The sequence below is a fragment of the Harpia harpyja genome, chromosome 12 (assembly GCF_026419915.1).
Source record: "Harpia harpyja isolate bHarHar1 chromosome 12, bHarHar1 primary haplotype, whole genome shotgun sequence".
NCBI classification, from domain to species: domain Eukaryota; kingdom Metazoa; phylum Chordata; class Aves; order Accipitriformes; family Accipitridae; genus Harpia; species Harpia harpyja.
This window is the reverse complement of record NC_068951.1, coordinates 31,393,608-31,416,733: the sequence shown is the minus strand read 5'-3', so window position 1 is coordinate 31,416,733 and position 23,126 is coordinate 31,393,608. Positions and strand designations below refer to the sequence as shown.

Here is a 23,126-nt window from a genome sequence, read left to right as displayed (position 1 = left end):
GATGTATTTATTTATTTATTTATTTTATTTTTGCAAGGGGCTCTAGAAGCCAATTTTCCTCCCTGTGAAGAAAGCTGAGTCTGTGCTGCTTACATTGGATACTCAGGGCCGCTCTCTGAACCCAACTTGCTCCCTGCTCTGACACCAACCTGGCAGGCACGGTTGGAACAGGGTCTCTGGTGCAGCCAGGACAGAAATGAGCAAAGCTGGCAGCTTGGCACAATGCTGCTATGAAGTTTAGGCAGTTTATTTGCTGTCATGAAGACCGGGCAGGCTGTCAGCAGGCTGCCGTCACGCATTTCTCTCTGCAGACTACCTGTGGACACATGGCTGGGGGATCTCAGGGTCTGCCATGGTCCCCGGCTGTCTCTGGCAGGTTTAGTTAGCAACAGTGCTAGAAGTACTCAGAGCAGCCATCTGTGGTGAGATGACCCTGTCTCTCTGTATTTATAGTAGCTGCATAGCTTTAATGTGCTTGTGTTCATGGGTTGTTGTTAATTTTTATTTCTGATACCAGTCAACAGAGAAAGGAAAGTCTCTGGTTCAGAGCAAGAAGCCAACCTAGGACTGTGAGTGTCTTGTTAATCTGACGGTGGCTAGAAATCTTCCACAGTCTCCTGATCTTACTGTTCTGTCTGCGGTGAGGACAGCAGGCACTGAGGAACACGGCTTGACACTACGGATAAGATGATGGAAGGGCTATCTGTTCCCCACAGCAGCGGACCTGCTGCCAGCTGTCGTTCACTCACTGTTGGCCGTGTGCTCCCACCCTGTCCCTTGTGCCAGCGCTGGCTCTTGGCTGCCCCTGGGGTGAGTCCATTCAGGGGCTAAACCAGCAAATAATTTTCTTTTGTTCAGTGCTTTGGACTAGCTCTGAGCTGGGGTCAGATGAGAGGTGTCATGAGCACGAGGGACAGCCCCAGCCCTGTTTTGGCAGCAGCTAATGGCCACACCAGTTTAGCTGAATCTAACACACAGAGACAAACTCTTTTCTGGTTTTGGACCAAACCCGACTTCAACCCCATGGGTGGCTGGTGCAAAGATATGGCATGAATTCGCTCTTTGGTTTCAAAGGGGATGAGCTGTCTGCAGTAAATCAGGCAGGTTTTGCTTGTGACTCTTCCTGGCAGTGCAGTCTCTCTTGCAAATTGCTCTGCTGTTAGCTGGCTATGGTTTCAATTCATCCAGCTTCTCACATATTTTGCTGTTTATCAGTTTAGTTGCAAGGAGCCCATTGCCATGCTATCTGACTACAGAGTGCCAATTTAAGTGTCTACAACCCTGAAAGTGCAGTGCCCGTACTCCCAGGCCCAAATCCCTGTGCCTTGGGCAGGCATGCTGTGTCAAACTAGATAAGTGGGTAAATGCTAAAAATTTAGCAATTTAACACGTGTGCAAAGCTGCCAACTGGCAAGAATCCTCAGAGCGGTAAGATGAAACATTCCGAGTTACAGAACAAAATGTCTGTGCTGGGGTACTGAAATACATGGATTTAATGTACTATTACTGAGGTTTAGTGTCAAATCAGAATGAAAGCTATTTAAACAAATCCTCGCTTCATGTAACGTTGCTGTAGTGCAAGTCATTTCTCAGCGTATCACGAAAGACAATATTATCCAGCTTTTGTTCAATACCAATTACTTTTCTGCTTCAAATAATAAGGAACATTTTTTTAAAAAATGGGGTTTGTTTAGACATTAGGGAAAATAAAGTTAACAGACATCACAACAGACATTCTGTCTTGGGAAATTTGCTGTGAGACAGGCACAAGTATAACAAAAGTAATTATAAGTGAATGCTGATAATTTATTTACTGGGATAGTAGCATTGTTAGAGATGTCAAAATCCCATTATATCTGCATCCACATGAGTAGGCTTTTTCAATGAGTTTCCATGTTTCCAGTGGCGAGACTCTGAGTTTCTAATGAGGATATAAGAAGCACAAGGACTTCTCCAGTGCAGCGGGGAAGAGGGCTCACATCGGGGTTTAGGGACAAGTGGCCCCCATTTGAGGAGTTCAGCCAGAATGTCCATGTCGGACTGGGCTCCTATGTGAACATCAATCCACTGTCTGGGTTGCATCATGTAGGGAGGGCAGTGAAAGGTTTAGTTCATTAAGTGACTTTTAGAAAATAACTCTTGTAGAGGAAACAAGGCGAGGTGCAACAGATCTGACATTCAATCTACCTTCCTCTGGCAGGTTAATGAGGAAGGGAGAAGGTGGGAGAAATCCTTTGAAGAGCCTCTGGCTTCATCGCAGGCCTTGAGCCTGCACAGAGCAGCCTGCAGCAAGAAGCCTCTGACTGGACACCGACTGATGCTTTGGTTTGAGGAGGCATGAGTGCCAAATGTGATGTCTCAGCAGCTGGTGGGGCCCAGATGCTGTGCGAATGTTAGGGAAGGAGAGGACAAAGCAATTTCCACTCCTGGGCCGTTGCATCCAGCCAATGCATTTAGGGCACAGGATACCACGCTGCTCCATGCACTGTGGCAGTCAGGGGACCGTGCCATATGCTTTTAGTCACAGCCTGTCACCTCATTAGGTGCCCTGAGGTGCTGAGGGTGAGCTGTAGGGCCAAATCGCACCCTCGCACCTTCCACAAAGGGTGTGAGGAGCTGTTCCTCAAAGGCAAGCCATACCAACACAGCTATCACTGGGTCTGCTCCAAAGCCCAGGGAAGGTGAAGGACAGGTCCCTTGCCGAGAGTGTCATCACGGAGCGGACTATGAGCTCCTGCCACTTAAGAAATCTTATTCTAGCAGGGAGTTGCATAGCATCCGAAAGCAACAATGTATATAAGTGCTTAACGAACTCAAGCTCCGCTTCTTTCACAAACCAAAATAAATTGTTTCCATGGCTGCCCAGATTCTAAATTAGCAGAACGAACAGTCATTTAAAATGAATGATTTCAAGTCAGAGAAATACAAATCAGAGACTATAGTTCTTCTTATTGGAAGAATACTGTTACACCAAAAAATATTACCTAGATTTTCAGTCTTACATAGACTGGGCAAAAGATCTTCATTATAAAGTGGTCAACAGACAATATAACCAGTTCTGGCTCCACATCTGACATGTCCAAACATTGACAGAAGAGCATTCTCTTCAGTGCTTTTACACATAGCAAGGGGTGCCAGCTGTAGGGCTCACATCTTTATTTGGCCTGTGTGGAGCTGGACCCAGAAAGATTTTACCCCAGAATTCACCAATATGAGCTGTTTCTCTGCTCTGCTGTGCACTGCAGGGACCCCAGCAGCTGTCACAAAAGACAGTACTCAGGTATTGCCAGAGGGGAATGGGGGTGCAGGAGAAAAGGAGGAAGGAGTGCCTGTGGTGTCCTGTCTTGAAGGGGAAAAGGAAGAGAGGGACCAGGAAACATTAGCTGAAACTTCACACAAAGCTATTTGGAGACCTTTCTATAGCTCTGCTCCCAATTCTCTTGAGCTGCAGCTCCATCTTTTCTGCCAGCCTCACCAGGCACGCTTTCCTTCACCTGGGCCAAGAAACCATTTTTGCATGGAATGAGGTTAGTAGGTGATCCTGGTTCACAGGTCTTCTAAGGAAGTGTCAATCCAGGCAGGAAAGCTATTTGAAACAGGTTATAAGAGGTTACCCTCAGGCAAGTATAGATGTGTGATGAACACATTACTCCAAAGGGAGCTCATAATTTGATCCAGACCTTTGGAAGCATCACTACCAAATTCCAGTTGTGCAAATTAAATCTCTGAATGCTTCAGGCCTGATTCAGACTGCTGCGAAGTCAACAGGAGTCTCTCACTGCCTCCGGTGGGTTTTTTATGTGATCCTTGTTGAATAAATAATCAAGAAGTAAACCTGTATAGAATCTGATTACCTGGTCTCCAGCCTCTGGATGAACTCTCTGCTGCATCATGGAAATACAATATTGGCATGTGAAATTCCAGCAAACTAGAGCAGCATTTCCATCGCCCAGCTGGGTACCTCTGCTCAAGCTCATCTATGACTTCTGGTCCTAAGCAGAGTCACTAGTCTCTGTTACACAAGAGGTAAGACTCTATGATTTACAACTGTCCTTTCTGCTTTTAATAATCTGCAATGAGATCTTTTTTACATGAACTCTAAGCAGCTGCAAGTGCCTGCACCGGCTGGCAAATCTGCCCCACAACCACTCACCCTTTCCACAAGTCACCGTGGCTCCAAGACTGCCAAGATGCTGCCCTGAGATGATCCAAAGGATCTCTTTTATTTTAACAGCACAGCTGTTTGTTATTCTGTCCAGGAGCAGTAAAGCTATCAATTGAGCAGAAGGAGAACATTTTAAAGCACACTAAACAGCAAATAATCCTCTGCTCAGGATATTAAAATATCACAAACCACAAATTTCCCAGTGTTATTACTTTGTAGCTGGCACCTGAGTGTTTTAGCACCCCAGTCTATAGACTGAGGAGGTGACATGCTCATACTAAGCCTAGGGTAAAAGGGATGCACAGATAGTCTTGTGCAGTCTGCTGATAGGCAGGAATTGCTTTTGCAGACCCTTTATCTCCAATATATTGACTTATAATCACTACCATGTCTTGAATGGCATGTCTTCTTCACCATAATGAGGCTGGATGTATCAGGTGGAGCCTTGGCCAGCATGTCTGACACACCACCTTGTGATGGAGAGGGTGTCTGCAGCCAATCCTTGCTGCATTTTTTGACCCATCTACTTTTTTGGACCGTGGAATGATTGGCCTAATTGCATGCTCGCACTAGGTCTTTGCCCTCGACTACTCAAAAGCAATTTCTAAGGTGCTGACCAAGTCAAGGTCTAAGGCAGCCTGACTGCAAGATGCTCTGTTGTCATCAGAGATTCCTGCAGCGTCAGATCCATCCAGACATCACGTGTACTGGTACAAGGGGCATTACTGATGAGATAAGAGGGGAACAAGGCTATAGATAGATAGACAGACAGACACGCTCTCCCCCCAAAAAGAAAAAGTTATGCTTACAGTTTGTCCTTCTCAGTCCTTCAACCAGCAGAAAAATGCTGGTCACACTGTTAGATAAATCCTGCAGATGTGGAAAAGAGGAGCTTCCCTTAAGTAAATATAAAGGATGAATGGTGTCCTCCAGCATTAAGGGAAACATTTTGGAGACAAAGGAGGGCAAAGTCTTGCACTGACCTGTGGAAAGATACTGTATATGGCTTTGGGGGACACAGAAAAAGTGGCAAATAGCAAGGTCTGGATTTGAACACCAAGAGTCTTCATGCTATTTCCTGTGATCCTCTGATACTGTGAAATTATTTTCTAGCCCTGAAAATGATGGTCAAGGTTTGATAAAAGGTATAACTCATCAGTATGTGCAAAAGCATCTGCAAAATCCAGATGGGAAAATGACCTTGGCTCCTGCATTTATAGAGAAAATGAGGCTTGGGCCAGATTAATTCCCAGGGTTGCACATTGATTGCATTGGAGTTGCCCTGAGGGTGAGTTTGATTCTCAACTCCTTAAAGCTTCCAAAACAAAGCAAAATCCAGGTGTGTGGCAGTATGGAACTGTTGGGGCTTTTTTGTTTATTTTTTTTGCCAGTTGTTTTAGTACAAGCTACCATGGTGTAAAATTTATCCCTGCAGATCTGTAGGAGCAGGCAACTATTTTACAAAGAACGTGGAACCAGCTCATGCTGCCTTTGGAAAGATTTCATTTCACTGATGAACTTGTCTTTTTATTTAAAGTACCCCCAGCTTTGACTCTCAGGAATGCTTCCATTTCATCTCTCTCTGAAGCCACTACCTGCTGATGTGTTTGCAGAAGCTCCTCCCAAGGAACATATTTCTGAACAGAAAAATAGTTTTACTGAATTAATAATAGATGGGCTCAAGCTGCAACAGTCAAAGTTAAATTTCTACATGGATGTGGACTCCAAGGTTTGGGCATGTCTAGAGCTAGGTTATCATGCTCCTTGGCAATCAGATATATCTGATACTTAACTTTTTTCTTGTTTTAAATGCTACCACTTTATAAAAGGCCTATTCAGTCCTACAGATGCAATAAAATTCTGAAATAGTCCAGTGCTTTTATTTGGAGATTCAAGAAAACAGAGGTGAGCATAGGATTTAGAACTTGGGTTTGGTTTTATAGGGAAAAATATGGAAGGGGAATGCAAAGATGGTGAATTTGAATTAGACCTTCTTCCACAGCAGATTTAGGTCTCTGAGTCCCCGTGGGGAGCTTTTCCTGGGAAGCTCTGGTTCCACACACTGCACAGTTTGAATCCAGATTTAGGTCCTACACTGCAGCCCACTAACCTTGCTAGGAGAATGACTTGAATTCGCTGGTGAAGGGCAAGCCTTGCAGTGCCCTAAATGTGACTATATGAAAGTTCGTTACACACTCACATGAAAACTACCCATTTGAAGCCCAGAGGAACTTTTGTAGATGTATGACTGAGCTGGGAATCACTAGATTATCCATCTGTTTGTGAGATAATGTTTCCTGCTTCCACACCAGAAGTCAGTGTTTTCCCTATTAGTTCTGCTTTCTGTTCTGTCTGATAGCAGGAAGCACAGAAAATAGTGGAAATTAAAAATGAAGATAATGCAAAGTTAAACACACCTCTTTTTGATCTTCAAATTGAGTTAATGATGTCAAGCAAAACTTGTGCTCTATGCACTGGCTTGCCTCTTTGTTTAACGGTGAATTGAGTGGAACTATTTCACTTGCCAGCTTGTGCAGTAAGTTGGAAAATAAAATTAATAAGAGGCAGTGTCAGAGTCACAGCGTGTAAGTGACCCCTCGGAGGCACAGTCGAATCAGAAGCTCTTTGCCTTTGCAGGGTTCCCTTACCATATGATCAGACCACTTCATAAGCCAAACTGTGGTGAACCTCGTACCACCCCTGCAGCGGGGCTGCTTGCCAGTGGGTGGAGACTTCGGGCACCATGGGCACAGACTAGGAACGCCGTAACAGGAGGGCTGACGTCTCTGTGGTGCAGATTTTGGGGTTCTCTCTATGGGGTCTGCACAAGTCAGGGTCCTTGGAAGCAGAATTGCCCGGGATATTGAGCCTTGTTTTCTTGTCTTTCCTGGCATGTCCGGAGGAGGCGTGTGGTGCCATGGGGAGGGCTCTGTGAGGAGCCCCTCTGGTTTGGGCCATCACCTGAAAGCCTGAGCAGAGTACTTGGCTTGGGATCCCACTGCTGCCCAAGCAGAAACTGCTCCGTCTTGTTTGTACCGGGATGCCCCGAGGACTCAGCAAGGACGAGCTCACAGGGAGACTCTGGCCCCTGAGAAAGGAAAGCATCACTGCATGCAGGAGCCAAGCCAGGAGCTGGATACAGAGATTTAAATGTCACCAAAGTCCTAGTTTAGGGACTGGGGCTAAGATGGAGCCACTGATTGCTTTTCTCCCTGCAATTTTTCTCAGAGCTCAAGGAATTAAATTCACCAAAGCCTTAATTTCTGAAAGACATTAAATCTGACATACTTTGACCTTCACAATGTCATTTAATTTGACTGTCTGACTGACATTTTCCTTCTCCCCTGTGCTGCCCCTTCATTTTCATATCAAGCAATGAGAAAGAAGGGTAGTAACCAGCTACCTAAGAGACACATTACACACAAGGTTAGCACAGCAGAAGCATACTGCTGCCTTCTACCAGCTCTGCTCAGTATTTAAACTGAGATATTTAGTTCCCATGGGGAAAATTGTACTAGAATAGAAAAAGGCACAGCATGCAGCTATTATTGGGGCAGTGATTGTAATGAGCATGGAAAATGGAACAATATATAACCCATTCTTAATAGACTCTTGGGAGGGTTATCCTCTGCTTCTCCTCAGATCTCGTACCCAGACACTTTTTTTTTTAATAATTGGTAATGCCTTTTTTTTTTTTTTCTTGAGAGAGCGCACCCAGATCCATTTGTATTGCTCAGTAAACATTAATGGCATTTCCCAAATATGAATTATTCCCATGCCTACACCAGAGTGTGGTCTGAATGAAACAACACCCATTCTCTCTTTTCAAGCAGTTGTTTGACCAGTGAACTTGTCCTTTCCAGAAGGCCATAAAAGGTCAAATCTTTCTGCACTGATCCTCCAGTTGCCTCAGGTGGGAATGCTCTGGAGCCTGTGCGATCTCCTTGCACCATCACAATAATCCCTAGTGTTTGCAGTGGTGAGATAAGCCCTGGAGCCATGCTGCCCTAGACCTCCTTTGCCAAAGAGAAGGTGCCTGAAGTCCAAAAGGGAGGAAGGCTGGGAAGATGTCCAACTTTATGTGCATGCAGCAGTTAGTTATCCAAATATCATGAAAAGAAATGCTCCGTCCTGAAACCATAGTTACTTAGCTTTAACTTTGCGGCCACAAAGGTTTCAGCAGTTTTGAGATGTGATCTGCTTAAATGTGATGCTAAAAATGTACCATCAGCCTGGCTATGGGATTCTTTTCTGTCCTTAATCAAGGTGTCTAAGAAGAACATGGGGAAATTGGTTGATGCCATGATTGTTGCTCAGCAGCTGAAGCAGAAGAGTCAAGCTTTACTCCATGCTGGTGAGGAAGATGTAAGCCTTGCTGCCTTTTACTCCATGGAAACAGCCTTCAATTACCCTAAATGCTGAAGCATTGGTGTGGGAGAGGGAAGACATGAATGCCATGGAAAACTCTGCTTCACTGAGGAACTGCACTGGTCTTTCTTTTGATTTTACTCCTAGGCATGTGCAGTGGGTCTTCTGATAGCAGCACCTAAAGATTTTTGTTCCAGTTTTGGGAGACGAATCTGTCCCTGAAGACACTTGCTTGTGTCTTTTCTTGTCGTCCTTTTTTTTTTTCTTTCCCTTCATGCAAAGTGACATACAAACTGAGCCCTTCCTTCTAGGACCAGGGCTAAACTATGCCACAGTTAATAGAGGTCTAGTGTTGGACATGTTTGGGGGCCAACATCCCCCCCGTGATAAAAAGTAGTGTATTGTAGTGTGTCCCCACTAGCAAAGGTTGGGTTTTTTTGCTGTAACTACTGAGAATTCTGTAATTCTGTGCCTTCTTTTGGGGGGAACTGTAGTCTTCAAAAAGACAGTCTTTTCATGTCTACCATACATATATGCTGCAGCTTTGCTGGCATGAGACTAGGAAGGATTGCACACTTCATTTCCTGCAAGCTCTAATCAGCCTGGGGAGCTTACACCACTGCTTGTTTCAACTTTGCTCAGAGAGCACAGCAATGATGTCTTTCTGGGGCAGTAACACTCATGGTGCACAATCATCAGTGCAGTTTAAGATGTAAAGGTGTAAAGTGAGGCCCGTGGCAGCTTGAAGGATTGTGTGGCGCTCTATCAGCCAGACCTTATCTGAGCATAAACAAAAAAAATGTTATTGACAGACAACTTTCGTAAATTGCTTTGTTGAGTGTCAACTTCACTTTATAGCATGATGTCACATGCCAGTGCTGACACTTGTGGCATAACTTGCTGGAGCAGTATGGCATACTTGTGGTGCTGGTATCTTTTTGTGCATTTTTTTTTTCCTAGTAAATTCCTGATGGTCCAAACTGGAGCCATGTTATCAGGTTTTGCCTTTGATGCATAGGTGAGAAGAGCTGTGTTGCGTAGCATGTACTGCCAGAACACTGCCAACATCACAATTATTAAAAACCAAACTACAGTGAGACAAAATGAATGCTTTAAATGTACCCATATTTCTGTGCTGTGAAGTGTTTTCTGCTGCTGGACTTCTAACATCCAAGATCTTCTATAGCAGCATCCATTATTCAGAGGGCAAAGGTTTGCTGCAGACTTAGTAGAGTTAACAGTTACCATGGGCCAGGTCAGATGAAAACATCTTTCTTTTTTATCGTTTACTTTTCTTGGCCATTTTCTGTTCTAGATGTTTGCCCAGTGCCATGCCAACATAGCTAGGAAGGGAATTTGTCCTGCTAGTATCACATGTAGGTTAGACAAGGGTTGTAGTCACTATAATGTTAAACTGAGTCACAAAGCTCCCTAAATGCTTGTGGCATGTGTGGCTAAAGAAAGAAACATAAAAAACGTCACTCATCAGGACTTCTTTGACACTGAACAATAACAGTGAGACACAATGACGAGACTGTACGAACTTCAAAGCAGGAAAAATCTCTGTGGACTCCCTTTTCCCTGCAGATTGGGAGGTGGTAGATGGATAATCAGCAAAACCCAGAGCACCTCTTTGAAATATGGCCTGGGGAGAAAGCTTGCAAGGCACTTGAGCAAAAAAAAAAAAAAAAAAAATATGCGTGAAGCCCTGTGTGGTACCTGCAAGCCATGGATCTCCCTGGGCTGTCTGAGGCATCTGGAGGGTATTGGGGCACCCAGAGCTGAGCAGCTCCCAGTCAGGTGCTGGTGCAGATGGACACTGTGGAGCTGGGCTATGCAGCTTCACTGGTTTTTGGGCTATCCTGGTGTCAGGAGTCCCTGCATTACACCACGAGCTGATTTTTGCAGTTTCCTTAGAGGTCAAGCAGCACACAGTACTTCCTAAGGTATGTGGGAGGGTTTTATGGTGGTGTGTGCCATCATATGTGGCTCATGGTTTGCCAGGGCTAAGCAGGCAGCAAGGAAAGCCAGCACGCACTTACAATACATGGCAGAAGACCTGCTCTGAGGTAGCACAGACTCTAGGTGTGAGCAGGATTAATTTGCTCTCATTACAGGTCAGCTCAGAGAGTATTGCGTGAAGGTGATTAGCTCAAACACAATGGACTGAGGGAGCAGATTATTTTGATATTTAGGCCTGTAAGTGGCATTTCCAGGGACTCTTGCAATGATTTGGCCAAAGACAATTATAAAGGCAAAAGCCCAATGTGGGAAGTGATAAGTGAGATATATACACAATGGAAAAAATAGCACATGGCAGGACTGGCTCTGCTGTTGCCTGTGGCTTTCTGGGGTCTTAGGCAAAGGGCATCCTGCACACATGGTCACAGCAATTTCTGGTCTCTCATGCTGGATCTGCTCTAGATGACGTTAGTGACCTTGGCAACTTGCCCATGGCTGGGTCCAGAAGAGGCTTGTGATATCAAGGTGTGCTGTGGATGTTCTCTTCTGTGGTAGGTGATGGGCTTTCCTGCCAGGAGGGCAGCTGAGAAAGACTGTGGCTTAGTGCCTAAACCATGGCCTGGGTGTTTGGTGGCTTGGTTAATTCAGGGACCTGCTAGCTCAACATGTTGGTCTTGAGGCTCCATTTCTTTGAATGTACATTACTCTCTGAGTAAGCAGCACCAGCACCACCCCCATGCCCCCCCTTAATTTGGGGTGCCCTTTAGTTTGTGAGGGAGCTGAAATGTAGGCAATGGATTTACCAGATGGGGCTGGGGGTGGGGGGATTTTCCCAAGCTGACCATGTATTAGTGACTTTGCCCCAGTGTTGTGGGACTGCGGGCTCCAAGGAGGGCAGGAGTAAGTCACTCTGACATGACTGGCAGCCCCAGATAAACCTTGGTGGTGCTTGCTGTTGGCGCACACAGGCACTGGTACCCTCTGTGTCCCTATAGCAAGGAGGGGCTGCCCATATGTGCAGCATTAAGCGGCAGAGCCATGGTAAGAGGCTCTTTATTTCAAGGTTTCAGCTTTTCAAAACACAAAAGGACATGCTTGAAATTCATTCCTTCATGCTGATCCTGGGAGTCTTCCATAACCTTGAAATTTGGCGCTCTCCTTAGCTTTCCCCGCTTGCTCTGCGCCTGTACGGAGCCGCTCGCCGAGCCCTGCTGCACACCGCGCCGGCACGTGCCACGGGGCTGGAGGTGCCCAGGTCAGCAGCCACTTTGCAGGGAGCACCATGGCCAGTCCAGGCACAACCCGTCTCCCACAGCCACAGCAGCTTCGCAGCGTGTAGCTGCCAGCCAGCTGAGGCATTGGCCATGATAGCGAAGAAGCCTCAAGAATTAAGGTGGTATTTGGTATTTCATGGATGGCTATAATTTATGAATGACACAAACACTCCCGCCTGGCTTGTAACAGCAAGGCTTTAGGCTGTTTCCCATCATATAACAAGCTGTTCTAACCCATTACCCCTCTCCAGGCCCTTGGGCATTTGCTTATTCATTTTGCTTTTCACCGCTCACAGGAGCTATAACCATGGCCTGAGCAGCAAAAACTTCCCGGGCAATGCCTGTTTTTGTAACAGCAACTGTATCACCTCTACAATTTGCTGCTCCTGCCTGCAGGCCCTGGGTGCCAAAAGAGATCAGAGACTGAAGTTAATATGTGTGGGCAAAGAACATCTGCCCGTATCACCCTGTTTCAGTAGCACCATTGGAGCGAGGGTGTGTGGGTCACTGTTGACCCCCAAACTACAAGGAGAGAAAGTGCCAGACAGGGAGGGACTTGCAAAGCCCCACTAATGCTCTAGTTGCTGCAGGTGGGCTCAGTGCTGAGCATACGTCACCCCATCGCCCTCTTCCTTGCCTTTCCCTAGCTGTGAATTCGTTACCTCTGAAGTGTGTCTCCAGCATCTGCAGCCTGGTGCTTGTGAGACATGTACCCACACCCATACTGAGGCTGCTGCAGCATCGCAGGGGTTCTCATCCCATAACAGGCTTGGCAGCGGTAAGGCTTTGGATTAAAGGAGTTTGTAGTCTCGGCTTTGAACATGTGTAAAATGAGATGTGTGTGGAGCCTTAACACTTAGGGAGAGCCCAGCTGCTAGAAGGAAACAGCAACATCTCCTCGCCCTGGCACAGCTGGACAGGCACAACCACTCACAGTCCCCTATAGCTGCCACCTCCTCTGCACACCCCACCTACTCCCTCCCCACACCCCTCTTCCCATCACTGAAATCCCTGCCACCCTCTCACATAGCACATGCCTCATGGTTTCCATCTGACAGCAAGGATTTCAGTAGCGTTTCTTGCTCTGTTTCACATCTTAAAGCAAGCAGCCATCCCTCCTTCCCTTTATCTTCTAACTCTCCCCTAATAAATATGATCATTTCATCCTGCGAGACCTGAAAACCCATTTCCAAAATTCCCCTGGCAACTAATACAGTAAAACAAGCCCATAAATATAAATAATTATGATAAAAAGGCATAAAATGCCAGACTTGGGTCAAACATACTCACACAGTGACACTAGCAACAAATAACTACACAGTGTTTGAATGTAGATGGAAAAAGCTGAATACAGAGTAGTTGTTAGTTTGTTGCCCATAACTGTCAGACTCCTAATTCGGACAGGCCATATTTTATTGATAGCAAACACAGTCATAATCCATCCCTACCTTTCCTCCTTTGTGAAAAATACCATCCATCCCCAGGGAAGCAGGGATGGAAAAAACAGTGGTATGAACGTGAGGTGAAAGTATAAGACAGAAAGCACAGTCCCAGGCTGCATTTCCCACGTGTTTCTCGCACATCATATGCTAAGTTCAATTTTCCAAAAGCTTTGTTTTATTTTTAAAGGTAACATCTTTATTATTATTATTATTATTATATTTATTAGTTGTTATTATTATTATTATGCAGAGATGAGATTTTTTTTCCCCCTTTGATCACAGAGCAAACAGTTTGCTTTTGAAAATGTTAATGGAGTCCTGATTTAAAACATTTTTTCTTCACTTTTTTTGTTGTTTTTGTTTTTTAAAACGTTGCAACAGGCAGGATCTGGGATCCCATTTCCTCGTCCTACACAAAGAAAGATTCTGGAGTTCGGACTCCTAGCCACTACCAGTAGGTCCTGCCTTGCTCAGTTGTCGTCGTCTCAGTGTGGTTTCGCCAGGTGGGGTGGGTAGGTGGGTGGGAGGGGAGGAGTTGGAAGAAGGGAGGGTATTTGTCAGCTATGTCGAGTCTTGGTTAACAACTTTGCCTCCATTCATGGTTGGTGTCCCTGAACTTTTTCTTGAGCGTCCTTGTTTTTCTCCAATTTCATGCAGCGATGGCTCTCTGTACATGCACACTGCAGACAGAAAAGAAACCCATTAACAACCCTGAAGTCACAGACATTAGTGACCACAATGAATTCTTTCTTTGTATATGAGGCTGAAATTCCAGCCCCAATACAAACACACACTTACAGAAACCTCAGCGACCCAGCAGTAGATCCTGTTACCAGGCAGGATCTGTTACCTGCCCTTGCTGCCAGTCAGATGCTACTGTCTCTGGAGTCTTCCAAAGGCACACATAGAAACAGGGGATTTCTCACAGAGAAGTCTTTCTAGGTTTTCTGTGCTTTACTGTTTTTTCATGTTATATTCATATATATAAAATAAACATTCCAGTTCACAGCACCGTGTATTGTCCCGAGATGCTGATTATCATCTAATAACAGGTCCAAGAATTACCCGGTCCCCAGCCCTTAACCTCCAAGAAGAAGACCTTAGAGAGTCTTGAATCAAAACTACACTTGCATCTGAGCCATCCAAGTCTTCTGGGTGTTAAACTCTGGATCTGGAAGTGGTGACTCAAGCCCGTTTGGCTCCTTCGACCAAAAGCCGCAGTCTGCTCTCAGCACTTCTTATTTTTTTCCCCTGTAAATCAGGACAGCCAGCCAAGGCCAAGGCCGTGAGCAGACACATGGGGATGAGTTCAGTGACAGCGAGCCAGGAGCCATCCCAGCTCTGTGCCATCACCTGGCAGCACCTGAGAGCAGGGTGGATGGAGAGCACCTTCTCTCCAGACCCTGGCTAAGCAATGTATGTCCTATAAAAATGTACTTGCTGGAGCCTAGACAGCCTGAGAAGGCAACGTCTGCCCGAGGCATGGCACATCCCCATGTCCTGTGCAGCATAAAGCATTTATCCAACTCACCATGTGGACTAAGTCCTCATGGCTGTCCTCGTCCCATGTGAGGTGTGCCAGAGCAGTGGCACAGGCTGAGCAGCTCAGTGTCTCACACCAAAGGGAGCATCTCTGATGAGCTCATCGCAAATGTGGTGGGGTGTAGATGTGATTGAAATAGTGAGGCATCTCAAGGGCAGGCACCTTGGAGTTGAGAACTTGAGGTAGGTCCAGACTGCAAATGTCATGCCCGGATCTTTGCAAAAATTAGGACAGAAAAAAATGATTGTGTACTGCTTCATTTTGTACAGCTGTCAGTGGCACAGAGCTCAAACACAGGGGCTAGAGCCCATCAGGTTTTGGTTCCGGGTAATCAACAAGAACAAAATTTCAAAAATTATCTGAAGAAGTGAGACAAATACTCCATGTGTAAAAAGGCAATGTAAGCGCTTATATTTATAACCTCCCCTTATTTGCAAATAAATCCTGGCAATTAGAGGCAGGCTGCAAATGACATTATTACTCTGCATTTTACTCCTAGCTAGATAAACAGTTATAGCAGTGCATAACAATACAGGACAGAGATAAAGTGCGGTCAACTGTGTATTAATAGGAGGGATATTGCATTGAATATATGTGCAGTGAAAAAATACTACTTTTCCCATAGAGCATTTTTCATGCAAGGCTTTCAAAGCAGTTTAAACACACACACTAGCTCAGCTTCCCAGTGTGGCTGCAAGGCAGGTACCACTCTGCAAACTGTTACGGCTACTGGAGCTGGGTTTTGATGAAAATGAGAAAAAAGAGAAAATGAATGACTTGTCCCATGGGTCTGGGCCAGGATGAGCAACGCCAGGACTGCCCGTCAGCTGCCCAGACTACCGATGCTGTCTGCATGCTGCAAGCAAAGCGTGTACCACAGTGGCAACAGAAGGAAAAGGGCTCTCGCATCCCCCTTCTGCTGCTGAGCTGCCCCTCATACCTTGGTGAGTGTCACTCAACAACCTGGTGGTGGCAAATTTGCCTGTTGTGGCAAAGCACCTAATAAAATCTTAAAGAACAGTATGCAAAGGTTAACAAATGAGGAAAACCTGTACCCTTGTGATTTGTTAGCCTGAGTTGCAGAGCCTTTTGATGACACTGAGGATGCACATCACTTCTGTGACCGACCTTATTCTCTGATGAGATGTTTGCCCAGCAGAGTTGGGTATTTGTGCCAGCGTTGCCCCAGGGCCCCTGACACTCCATATACAAAGCTCTGTCTCAAGTGCAGTGTTGTCTTCACCCTGACCTCTCTGGTTCCCAAGCTGGCAGGACCTCCATGAGCTCTTCCCGCAGGCAGCTGCATGTACTAAGCTCATCTCACTCACATCCATCCCCAACACCCCTTCAGGCTGGGCCAGATGCTTAACCACAAGGGCTGAGCCTGAGCAAAGCCCGCAGCAGCGGCACCATGGCACGTTGCCTTTCCTCAGCTCCCTGCCTCTCACCTTGGCCTTTGGGCAAAACCACTGAGCTGCTAAGAAGGCCCACAGAGTAATGAATATAAATTAGGCTACAGAAGTAAACAACATTTGCAGCTAAAAATTAAGGAAACCCTGTACCTAGCTAGCGAACAGGGCAGGAATTATAAGTTTATCTTCCAGTCTAGTGCATGATACAAGTACTGACATGGGGCATGGCTGGAGTCTGCTCACATTGTGCTTTTCAGACAGAGCTGTCAAAGCCTCTGTACCAGACGGGCTGTGCCAACAGACCATGCCAGAAAATCTGCAGCAGCATAGGACAAGTGTATTTTCAGTATTTAGATACACCTACAGTATCAGTGTATGCAGTATTTATATGGCATCAGGCACAAGATAGTGCCTGGGTATTCTTCTACACAAGAGGCTTGCGCACGTGTGCTAAGCTATGGCCATCGCTCAGCGGCAGCTGCAAACCCGTGTGCACTGCGACACACAGGTATGCACACAGCCGCACACGCGCGGGCTTTTCAGGACAGTGTGACGTGTTGTGCAACACAGGCTCTTGGACTGCAGTTTGTTACTCCTTGTACTGAGGAAGCTTGAGTGTGACTCACACGCGGAGATGTTAGTCATGGACCGGGGAGGGGGGGATGTTTGCAAATGGACGGTCGTGAGTTCCCAGATCTTCCCAGCTTTAAAGTACATCTTTGTGGTTCAGGACTAGCAGCACTCACTGACAGGTCTGTTTGGGGTCTGTGTGTGTGTGAAAACACACCGCCCCTGTCACCTGCATCAAGGTAAACTAGCAGCAGTGTGACAGTCGGCACGCCCAGACGCTTGGGAGATCTGCTGGTGCACGCAGCACAAGGCAGCTTTGGAAGGATGAGCAACTTGGCTAGAACAAGAGTCCCCTCCCTGCTTTGCCTTGCTTCTCCCACCCACCCACACCCACACACCAAGCCAAATACAGCCCTTAATGTCTGGAAACCAAGCTAATGCTTTGGAGCTTCAATCAGATAATCAGCTCCTATGTCCCAGATTCTAATCAACACATCCATATTCATGCTTTAATTGGAAAGTGCCGTTAGCTTGATCTGCTGAAGAGCCACAGGCGTAAATAGAAGGGGGTGAGAGGCAGTGGAGCTGTGCCCATGTCTGGTTCTTGTGGCTTTCGATTCCCTGCTTCCCAGCTAAGCAGCAGTGCCTGCCATTCCCACGCACAAGGAAACAATTCTGCACAAAGAAACAACTCGCAAAGAGACCGGGGGTACAAGCAAGGGGGAAGGGGGGGCGGGGAGCATCCTTCCTGAAGGCGAAGGCACGGAGGGGGCTGCCTGTCACCTAGGAACAGCTCAATCTCTCGCCTATGTGCTGGCACAGGATCCCAGCCTCATTTCTGCTTCCCAGGCGTGGCACTGGCACACCACCCAAACGGTGAAACCAAAATCACCCTGTGCCGCTTCCCTGGGCCTCAGGGACCGCCTGAGTTTGGGAAACACACACCATTTTGTGACCTGATCCTAGTATTTTTCACTCGGCGTGGCTGCAAGTTGAGGAGCTTCAGGGGATGCAACAAACTCCATTTCCTTCCTCTAGAATACGGGGAAAAGCTTATTAAAGGACCTTAGATATATCCCTCCACCCAGCTTCACTCCTGGCTTTCCCTGCCCCAGACCCTAGCGAGTTAGGAGGAACCCAATTTTTCCCAAGTTGCCGTTTAGCAGGTAGGCAGGTCGTTAGCCCTGCGGGATCGCCGCGTGCCCCCATGGCAGCCTGGACCGGTGTCTGGGCAGGGCTGGGCACACATCCTCTGGCAGGCAGCCCGGGAGATGGGCTCTTTCCCTTGACGGATGCCACAGCTCCGGGTGTCGGTATCTGCAGTAGCGGCTGCATTAGCTAATGCTTCGATGGAGAGAATTAATTGTCTGAGCAGCAGCTAGGGGCAGGAGGGAGCAAGTGATTATGCACCCTTGTTTTCTGCCTCTAATTACTGTGTTCTAAACCCAGTCCCAGCTGATGCATTTCAGAGGCATTTGATCTCGCCGTCTATCTGGCGGCTAAATGTGCAGGATGCTGCCAGATGGAATCACAATTTGTTCAGGTAAGAAACGCAGCATAGGATGACAAAAAGCCAAGCAAAAGCGTGGTTAAAATACGTTGCATTTGCCATCTAATAAGATGATTAGGAGTTTGATAGATGAACAAGTGAGTTAGTGTGGGATAAAAAACATACCAAAGCCTGCCCACTTGAAAGACAGACCCAAAAGAGGAGCTGTCTTAATAAAGACTGATAAAGAGTATGGGGTTTTGTTGTCTTTTCTTAAAGAATACTTTTTAGGATGTTTTGTGGATTAAGGTGACACCTTTGAAGCATTTTCACTAGGCCTACCACATCTTCCTACTCAACAGTGTCTTGTACTTCTTTGCAACATCTGAGGACTCTGCTTTAACAAAACTGGGATGTGGCATCCCTGGGAAAATACACTGGGAAAGATCTAGCTGCTGTTCCTTGCACACGGATATTCATCAGCAGTAATAAATGGATCAGACCAGTCATTAACAGGTCACCTTCATACCTGAGACGTGTTCACATCATGAGGGCTGAGGCACCACGTGTTTGGAGTTAGGGGCACCTCTGCTAACTCAGATGCAGGGATAGTTGTCTTCTGCTTTCTGTGGCCAGATTTGCCACCCCACATGCATTCTGGCCTGGGCCAGGTGAGAGATGAAATGTAGCTCTTTGGGAGAGCAATCTGGAAATGATGCCTTCAAGGAGAAGGAAATACAAGTAACAGAGCACATCCACAATAAGCATCTGATAAAATTTTCACTTAAGTGACTGGAAAAGTCTCCCATTGTTTGAGATGGGTCAGGATATTTAAAAGAACAACAGGCACTGTGGACGGCAGTGTTTGTCCAGCACTAATCACTACAGACACTTAAAGAGACTGAAATTGCTTTAAAAGACTGCTTGGTGTCTAAGTGACAATTATACTCAAGCTAATTTCTTGTGCAGTCCGGTTCAATCTATATGTCTGCACTTTAAGGGCTCATTTAGCGCGAATGATCAGAGATCAGAAATAAAAATATCAAAAGAAATGTGTTGCGTATGTGTGTTTTTAACCAAAACTGGCACCACACAGTACATTAACGGCTGCCTGCCAGGCTGTTTGCCTTGGCTTTGCCTGTGCACAGATGGGAGAGAAACTTAATGTTTCCCCTGTTATTACTTAGTAAGTTTTTTGTGCTTTCATATTGATCAACCTTAATGCTATTTCCAAAACCAAACAAATCCTACCTACACTAAACCAAAAACCCCTCCTACCAACCAAAACCCAAAACTTTTCCAGTTGGTATCTAGTGATTTTCGCACAGAACACCTCCAGCATCCTGACAATCTACAGGAATCAAAACACTCTGTGGGATTAGCACAGCATAAAGCTGTAGCTGCTAAAAGCCATAGGTAACACACCTACGTACATACACAGATACCACTGTATATATATGCACATGTACACATATGTAGTCCTTAGAAATTATCTGGGAGGATGTTTAATATTTATTTATTAGTTTATTGCCCATTTGCAACTTTGAGGACTTCTGAATTCAGAAAGCAGTATGAAGCAACGAGAGTTAAATGAGCTCCGTGAACAATCTGAGCCTTTTCCTGTTTCCTTTCCCCGTGACCGCTCTTCACTAAGCTGCTGCATAATTTTTCTGCACATGGCAAACAACTGGGAAGTTTCATCTCAGAAGTAATTGCCATTGAAGTGGTGGGTGAAGTGATTCCTAGCAATGTATGCAACACCTCTGCTTCCCAAGGGACCAGAGTTCTCCTTGCATACATTACTGTGTCAGCCATCATGTGGCAGGGCTAATGCTGGTGGTGGTACCGGAGCAAAAGGAAACCTGGGTGCATTACTGCAGACAGAAGCTGCAAAGAACTGGCCTGAATAAGCGGCAAAGCCCACACGCTGGGGTGTGCCACAGCATTTAGCAGAAGGGACATGCAAATATAGCAGGGGAGTGCTTTGACTACTTCCTTAGAGTGATGACAAAGAGAAAGAAGCTGTTAAAACAGGGTAGGAATTGCCCCTTTTCTGAAACATCTCTGCTTGCAAGCTCTGCTCGCAGAGACTTGGACGGATGCAGCACAGAGAAGTCACGTGGAGCTGAGCGTGTTTTACTCCAGCCCTCCCCACAAGCCTCTGCTACCTACAATGAATCTTAGGCTTGGGAACAGAGTCCTCCGTCTGGAGTCACAGTCCCAGACAGCTGAATGCTTTGGGAAGCTGACACGTGCCTCAGCTTGGGAGACTGCCAGCTCTTTGATGCAGCAGCGCTCACAGAGGCTGACTGCAAAGCATGTGGAGGAGGGAAGGGGTGGAGGAGCCCTTAATTTGGCTGCCAGCTTCCAAAGCGCTCACTCGCTCGGGAGGTTATGTGACAGCTGTGATTGAAGCAAGCGTGGGAGGATGCAACTGCAGGAAAGGGAAGCTCTCGGGCTGGGCTGGGTTTTTCAAAATGAAAGCCAGAGCTGCATTTGCTGCACTGAGAACTCTGCTGTGGGTCAGGCACCTCTATTAAGGCAAGGCTTTCCACGAGGAGAGCCACAGGAATGGTCTAGTTTAATGTATGCAGAAGACAACTATTGAGCCATTCAGCTGACACCACGCACGGTACATCAAAAAAGAAGCCTGGATTCAAAGCAACGCACTGATCAGTGCCAACACCCAGCCAGGCAGCAAAGAAATACCAGAAGGAGCTGGAAACCCAGCTGTGAAAGCTAGCACTTGCAAAAGATTCTCCTCCCTGCCAAGGCAGAGAAGCTGGTGACAGACCCCATGCCTGAGGCAGGCCCTGTTCCTTAGCAAAACTCAATGAGGGTGTAGGGCACCAATCCCACTACTGCCTCAGATAAACAAGAAAAGGCTCCCAACTGCAGAAAAGCTGTTGAAAACAAGCACAGGAGAAGAGGCTTCAGGCTGTTCTCTGCTCTTCCAACACCTCCATCTCCTGTGCAAAGGCCACAGATACTCTGGGAAGGCCGAGTTGAATTTCTCTCCTCGTCCTTTGCTTCAGTGGTTCAACAGACGATTTCAGCCTGCCTTCCTGAACTGGCCTTTCCCTCACACACGCATGCTCGTCTGCCTCTGTGCCTTAGCTGGGAAGCTGTTAAAACAGCTACTAGTGCATGGATTTAGCTGCGTCCTCCACCACCTGTGAGTGGTACCTGTCAGGTAAGCATCAGTTCATTCCTTCTCTCCACGTGTCCAGCCCTGACCCCACAGCCAACATGGGGGTAGAGAGGGGGCACGGAGCCAGGCAGCCAAGGCCAGTCCCAGGCTGCTGTGTCCCTGAGGTGGCCACTGGCAGGTCTGAGATTGGTCAGAAAGGCATACCTAGTTTGAGGATCAAATAGTAGTGCTTTTTCCAAGCAACAGAAAAAAAGAGGTCTCCTTGTTTCCAGAATCAAGTTAGTACCTGTTAAGTACTGCTCATCACACTACATCTCTCCATTTATCAGAGGCCAGCCCACAAAAAGCAAAATGCCCTGGCACGAGCCTGTGGCACACTTCAGTAGTGTACAGTCAGCAGCAGAAGGGCAAAACTTCAATTCCATGACTTTCACTGAAGCTTCATGCTGTGATGAAAACATACGGCGTGACAGCATCTCATCTAACTTTGGACATCTATGATAAGGTTTCTCTACCCCCCAGTGACTAACTAAGATGTCTTTACATATGAGAAAAAACAGATTTAAGTCATCTTAGGGTAGACATATGAAGTACATCCACAGCTGTGCTGGTAGGACCCATTTATCTTCTGTTACTATAAACAGAGTGTCAAAGTCTAAATTCAGGTGAGATAAATCCTATCTCTACTGACTCGACATGGGACTGGAAACCCACTGAATGATGTTGGGAAAATTCTCACAGAGAACCCAATGTTACGGTCACTGCTGGATCAGATTCCTTTTGAACTGCTGGCTGCTCAAGGGCTGCTTTCCTTTCCCAGTAACTTCTCATGTTGCTGGGCTTTTAAATTCATCCTTTAGCACCCCAAAGCTGAGAAACCCCTTTGGGACGATGTGCAAAGTTTATTATATGGGAAGGAAAGCAGATGAAATGCTAACAGTGCAGCCCAGCACCTTTCTGAAATGCCACAAATATTGTCCTTGCTTTCTGGTCTTGCAGCCCAACACCCCCATCCGGGAAGCCCCAGATCTGAAGTTGCAAACTCCCCCTCCCCATACCCCGCCGATGGAGGGAGTGGGCAGATTCCATACCTTCAATGGGTTTGGGTACAAAATGTGATGAAGGTTTGGTTTTTTTCACTCGGTTTCCCTTCATAATTTGACCTTCTTTATTGAGTCCCAGGAACCACGCTCGTCCGGATTCTTGCTGCCGATACAGCGTGGAAGAATAAATAACGTAGTAGTTTTCAAAGACGGATTCCTTAAATTTGCACTCTGGTGTGAAAACATCCTGCAGTGAGAGAGAGAGAGAAGAAAAAGCAATGGAAGGAATTAATCACTGATCTCCTAAATTAAGCATCACTGAGTGATACACGATGGTCACGCATTGCAGTTAGTTTAACAATAGAAAACAACAGGCTTCAGCAATACCAGCTCCCAGCAATAACACGCATCTAGAAAACTCCCCACTGAAAGGGAAGGCTTTCCTTCCCCGGCAGAGCTGTGGTTTGCAAAACAGCCTACAGTGAACAGACATAGAAAATGTGCAGGAAAAGTCAGGAATTTGCCAGGATTTAGAGTGAAATACGAAGCAAAACAAAAAAAGAGAGCTGAGAAGCAAAGACAGCCTTGCTGCTCATCTGCTGCTCCCAATGCCTTCCCCAGCTTTGCTCTTACCTTCCCTGTGATGGGCAAGAAATGTGCAATGGTTGTTGTCTAAAATATTGAGGCTTCTTCAAATTCTTATGGGC

General features: G+C 46.4%; 1 protein-coding gene across 3 annotated transcripts in view; it reads right to left on the bottom strand.

Annotated features, from left to right (window-relative positions):
- Nucleotides 1–13,164: 13,164 nt before the first annotated feature.
- The window catches only part of FGF12 (fibroblast growth factor 12), a 236,415-nt gene continuing 226,453 nt past the window's right edge, over nt 13,165–23,126 (bottom strand). For all 3 annotated transcript variants that reach the window (XM_052804083.1, XM_052804084.1, XM_052804082.1), the window contains 2 exons: nt 22,468–22,666; nt 13,165–13,891 (listed from right to left, as the gene is read on the bottom strand). In XM_052804083.1, coding sequence (XP_052660043.1) covers nt 13,773–13,891; nt 22,468–22,666 — 318 coding nt within the window. In that variant the 3' untranslated portion in view covers nt 13,165–13,772. The remainder of the gene's footprint in view (nt 13,892–22,467; nt 22,667–23,126) is intronic.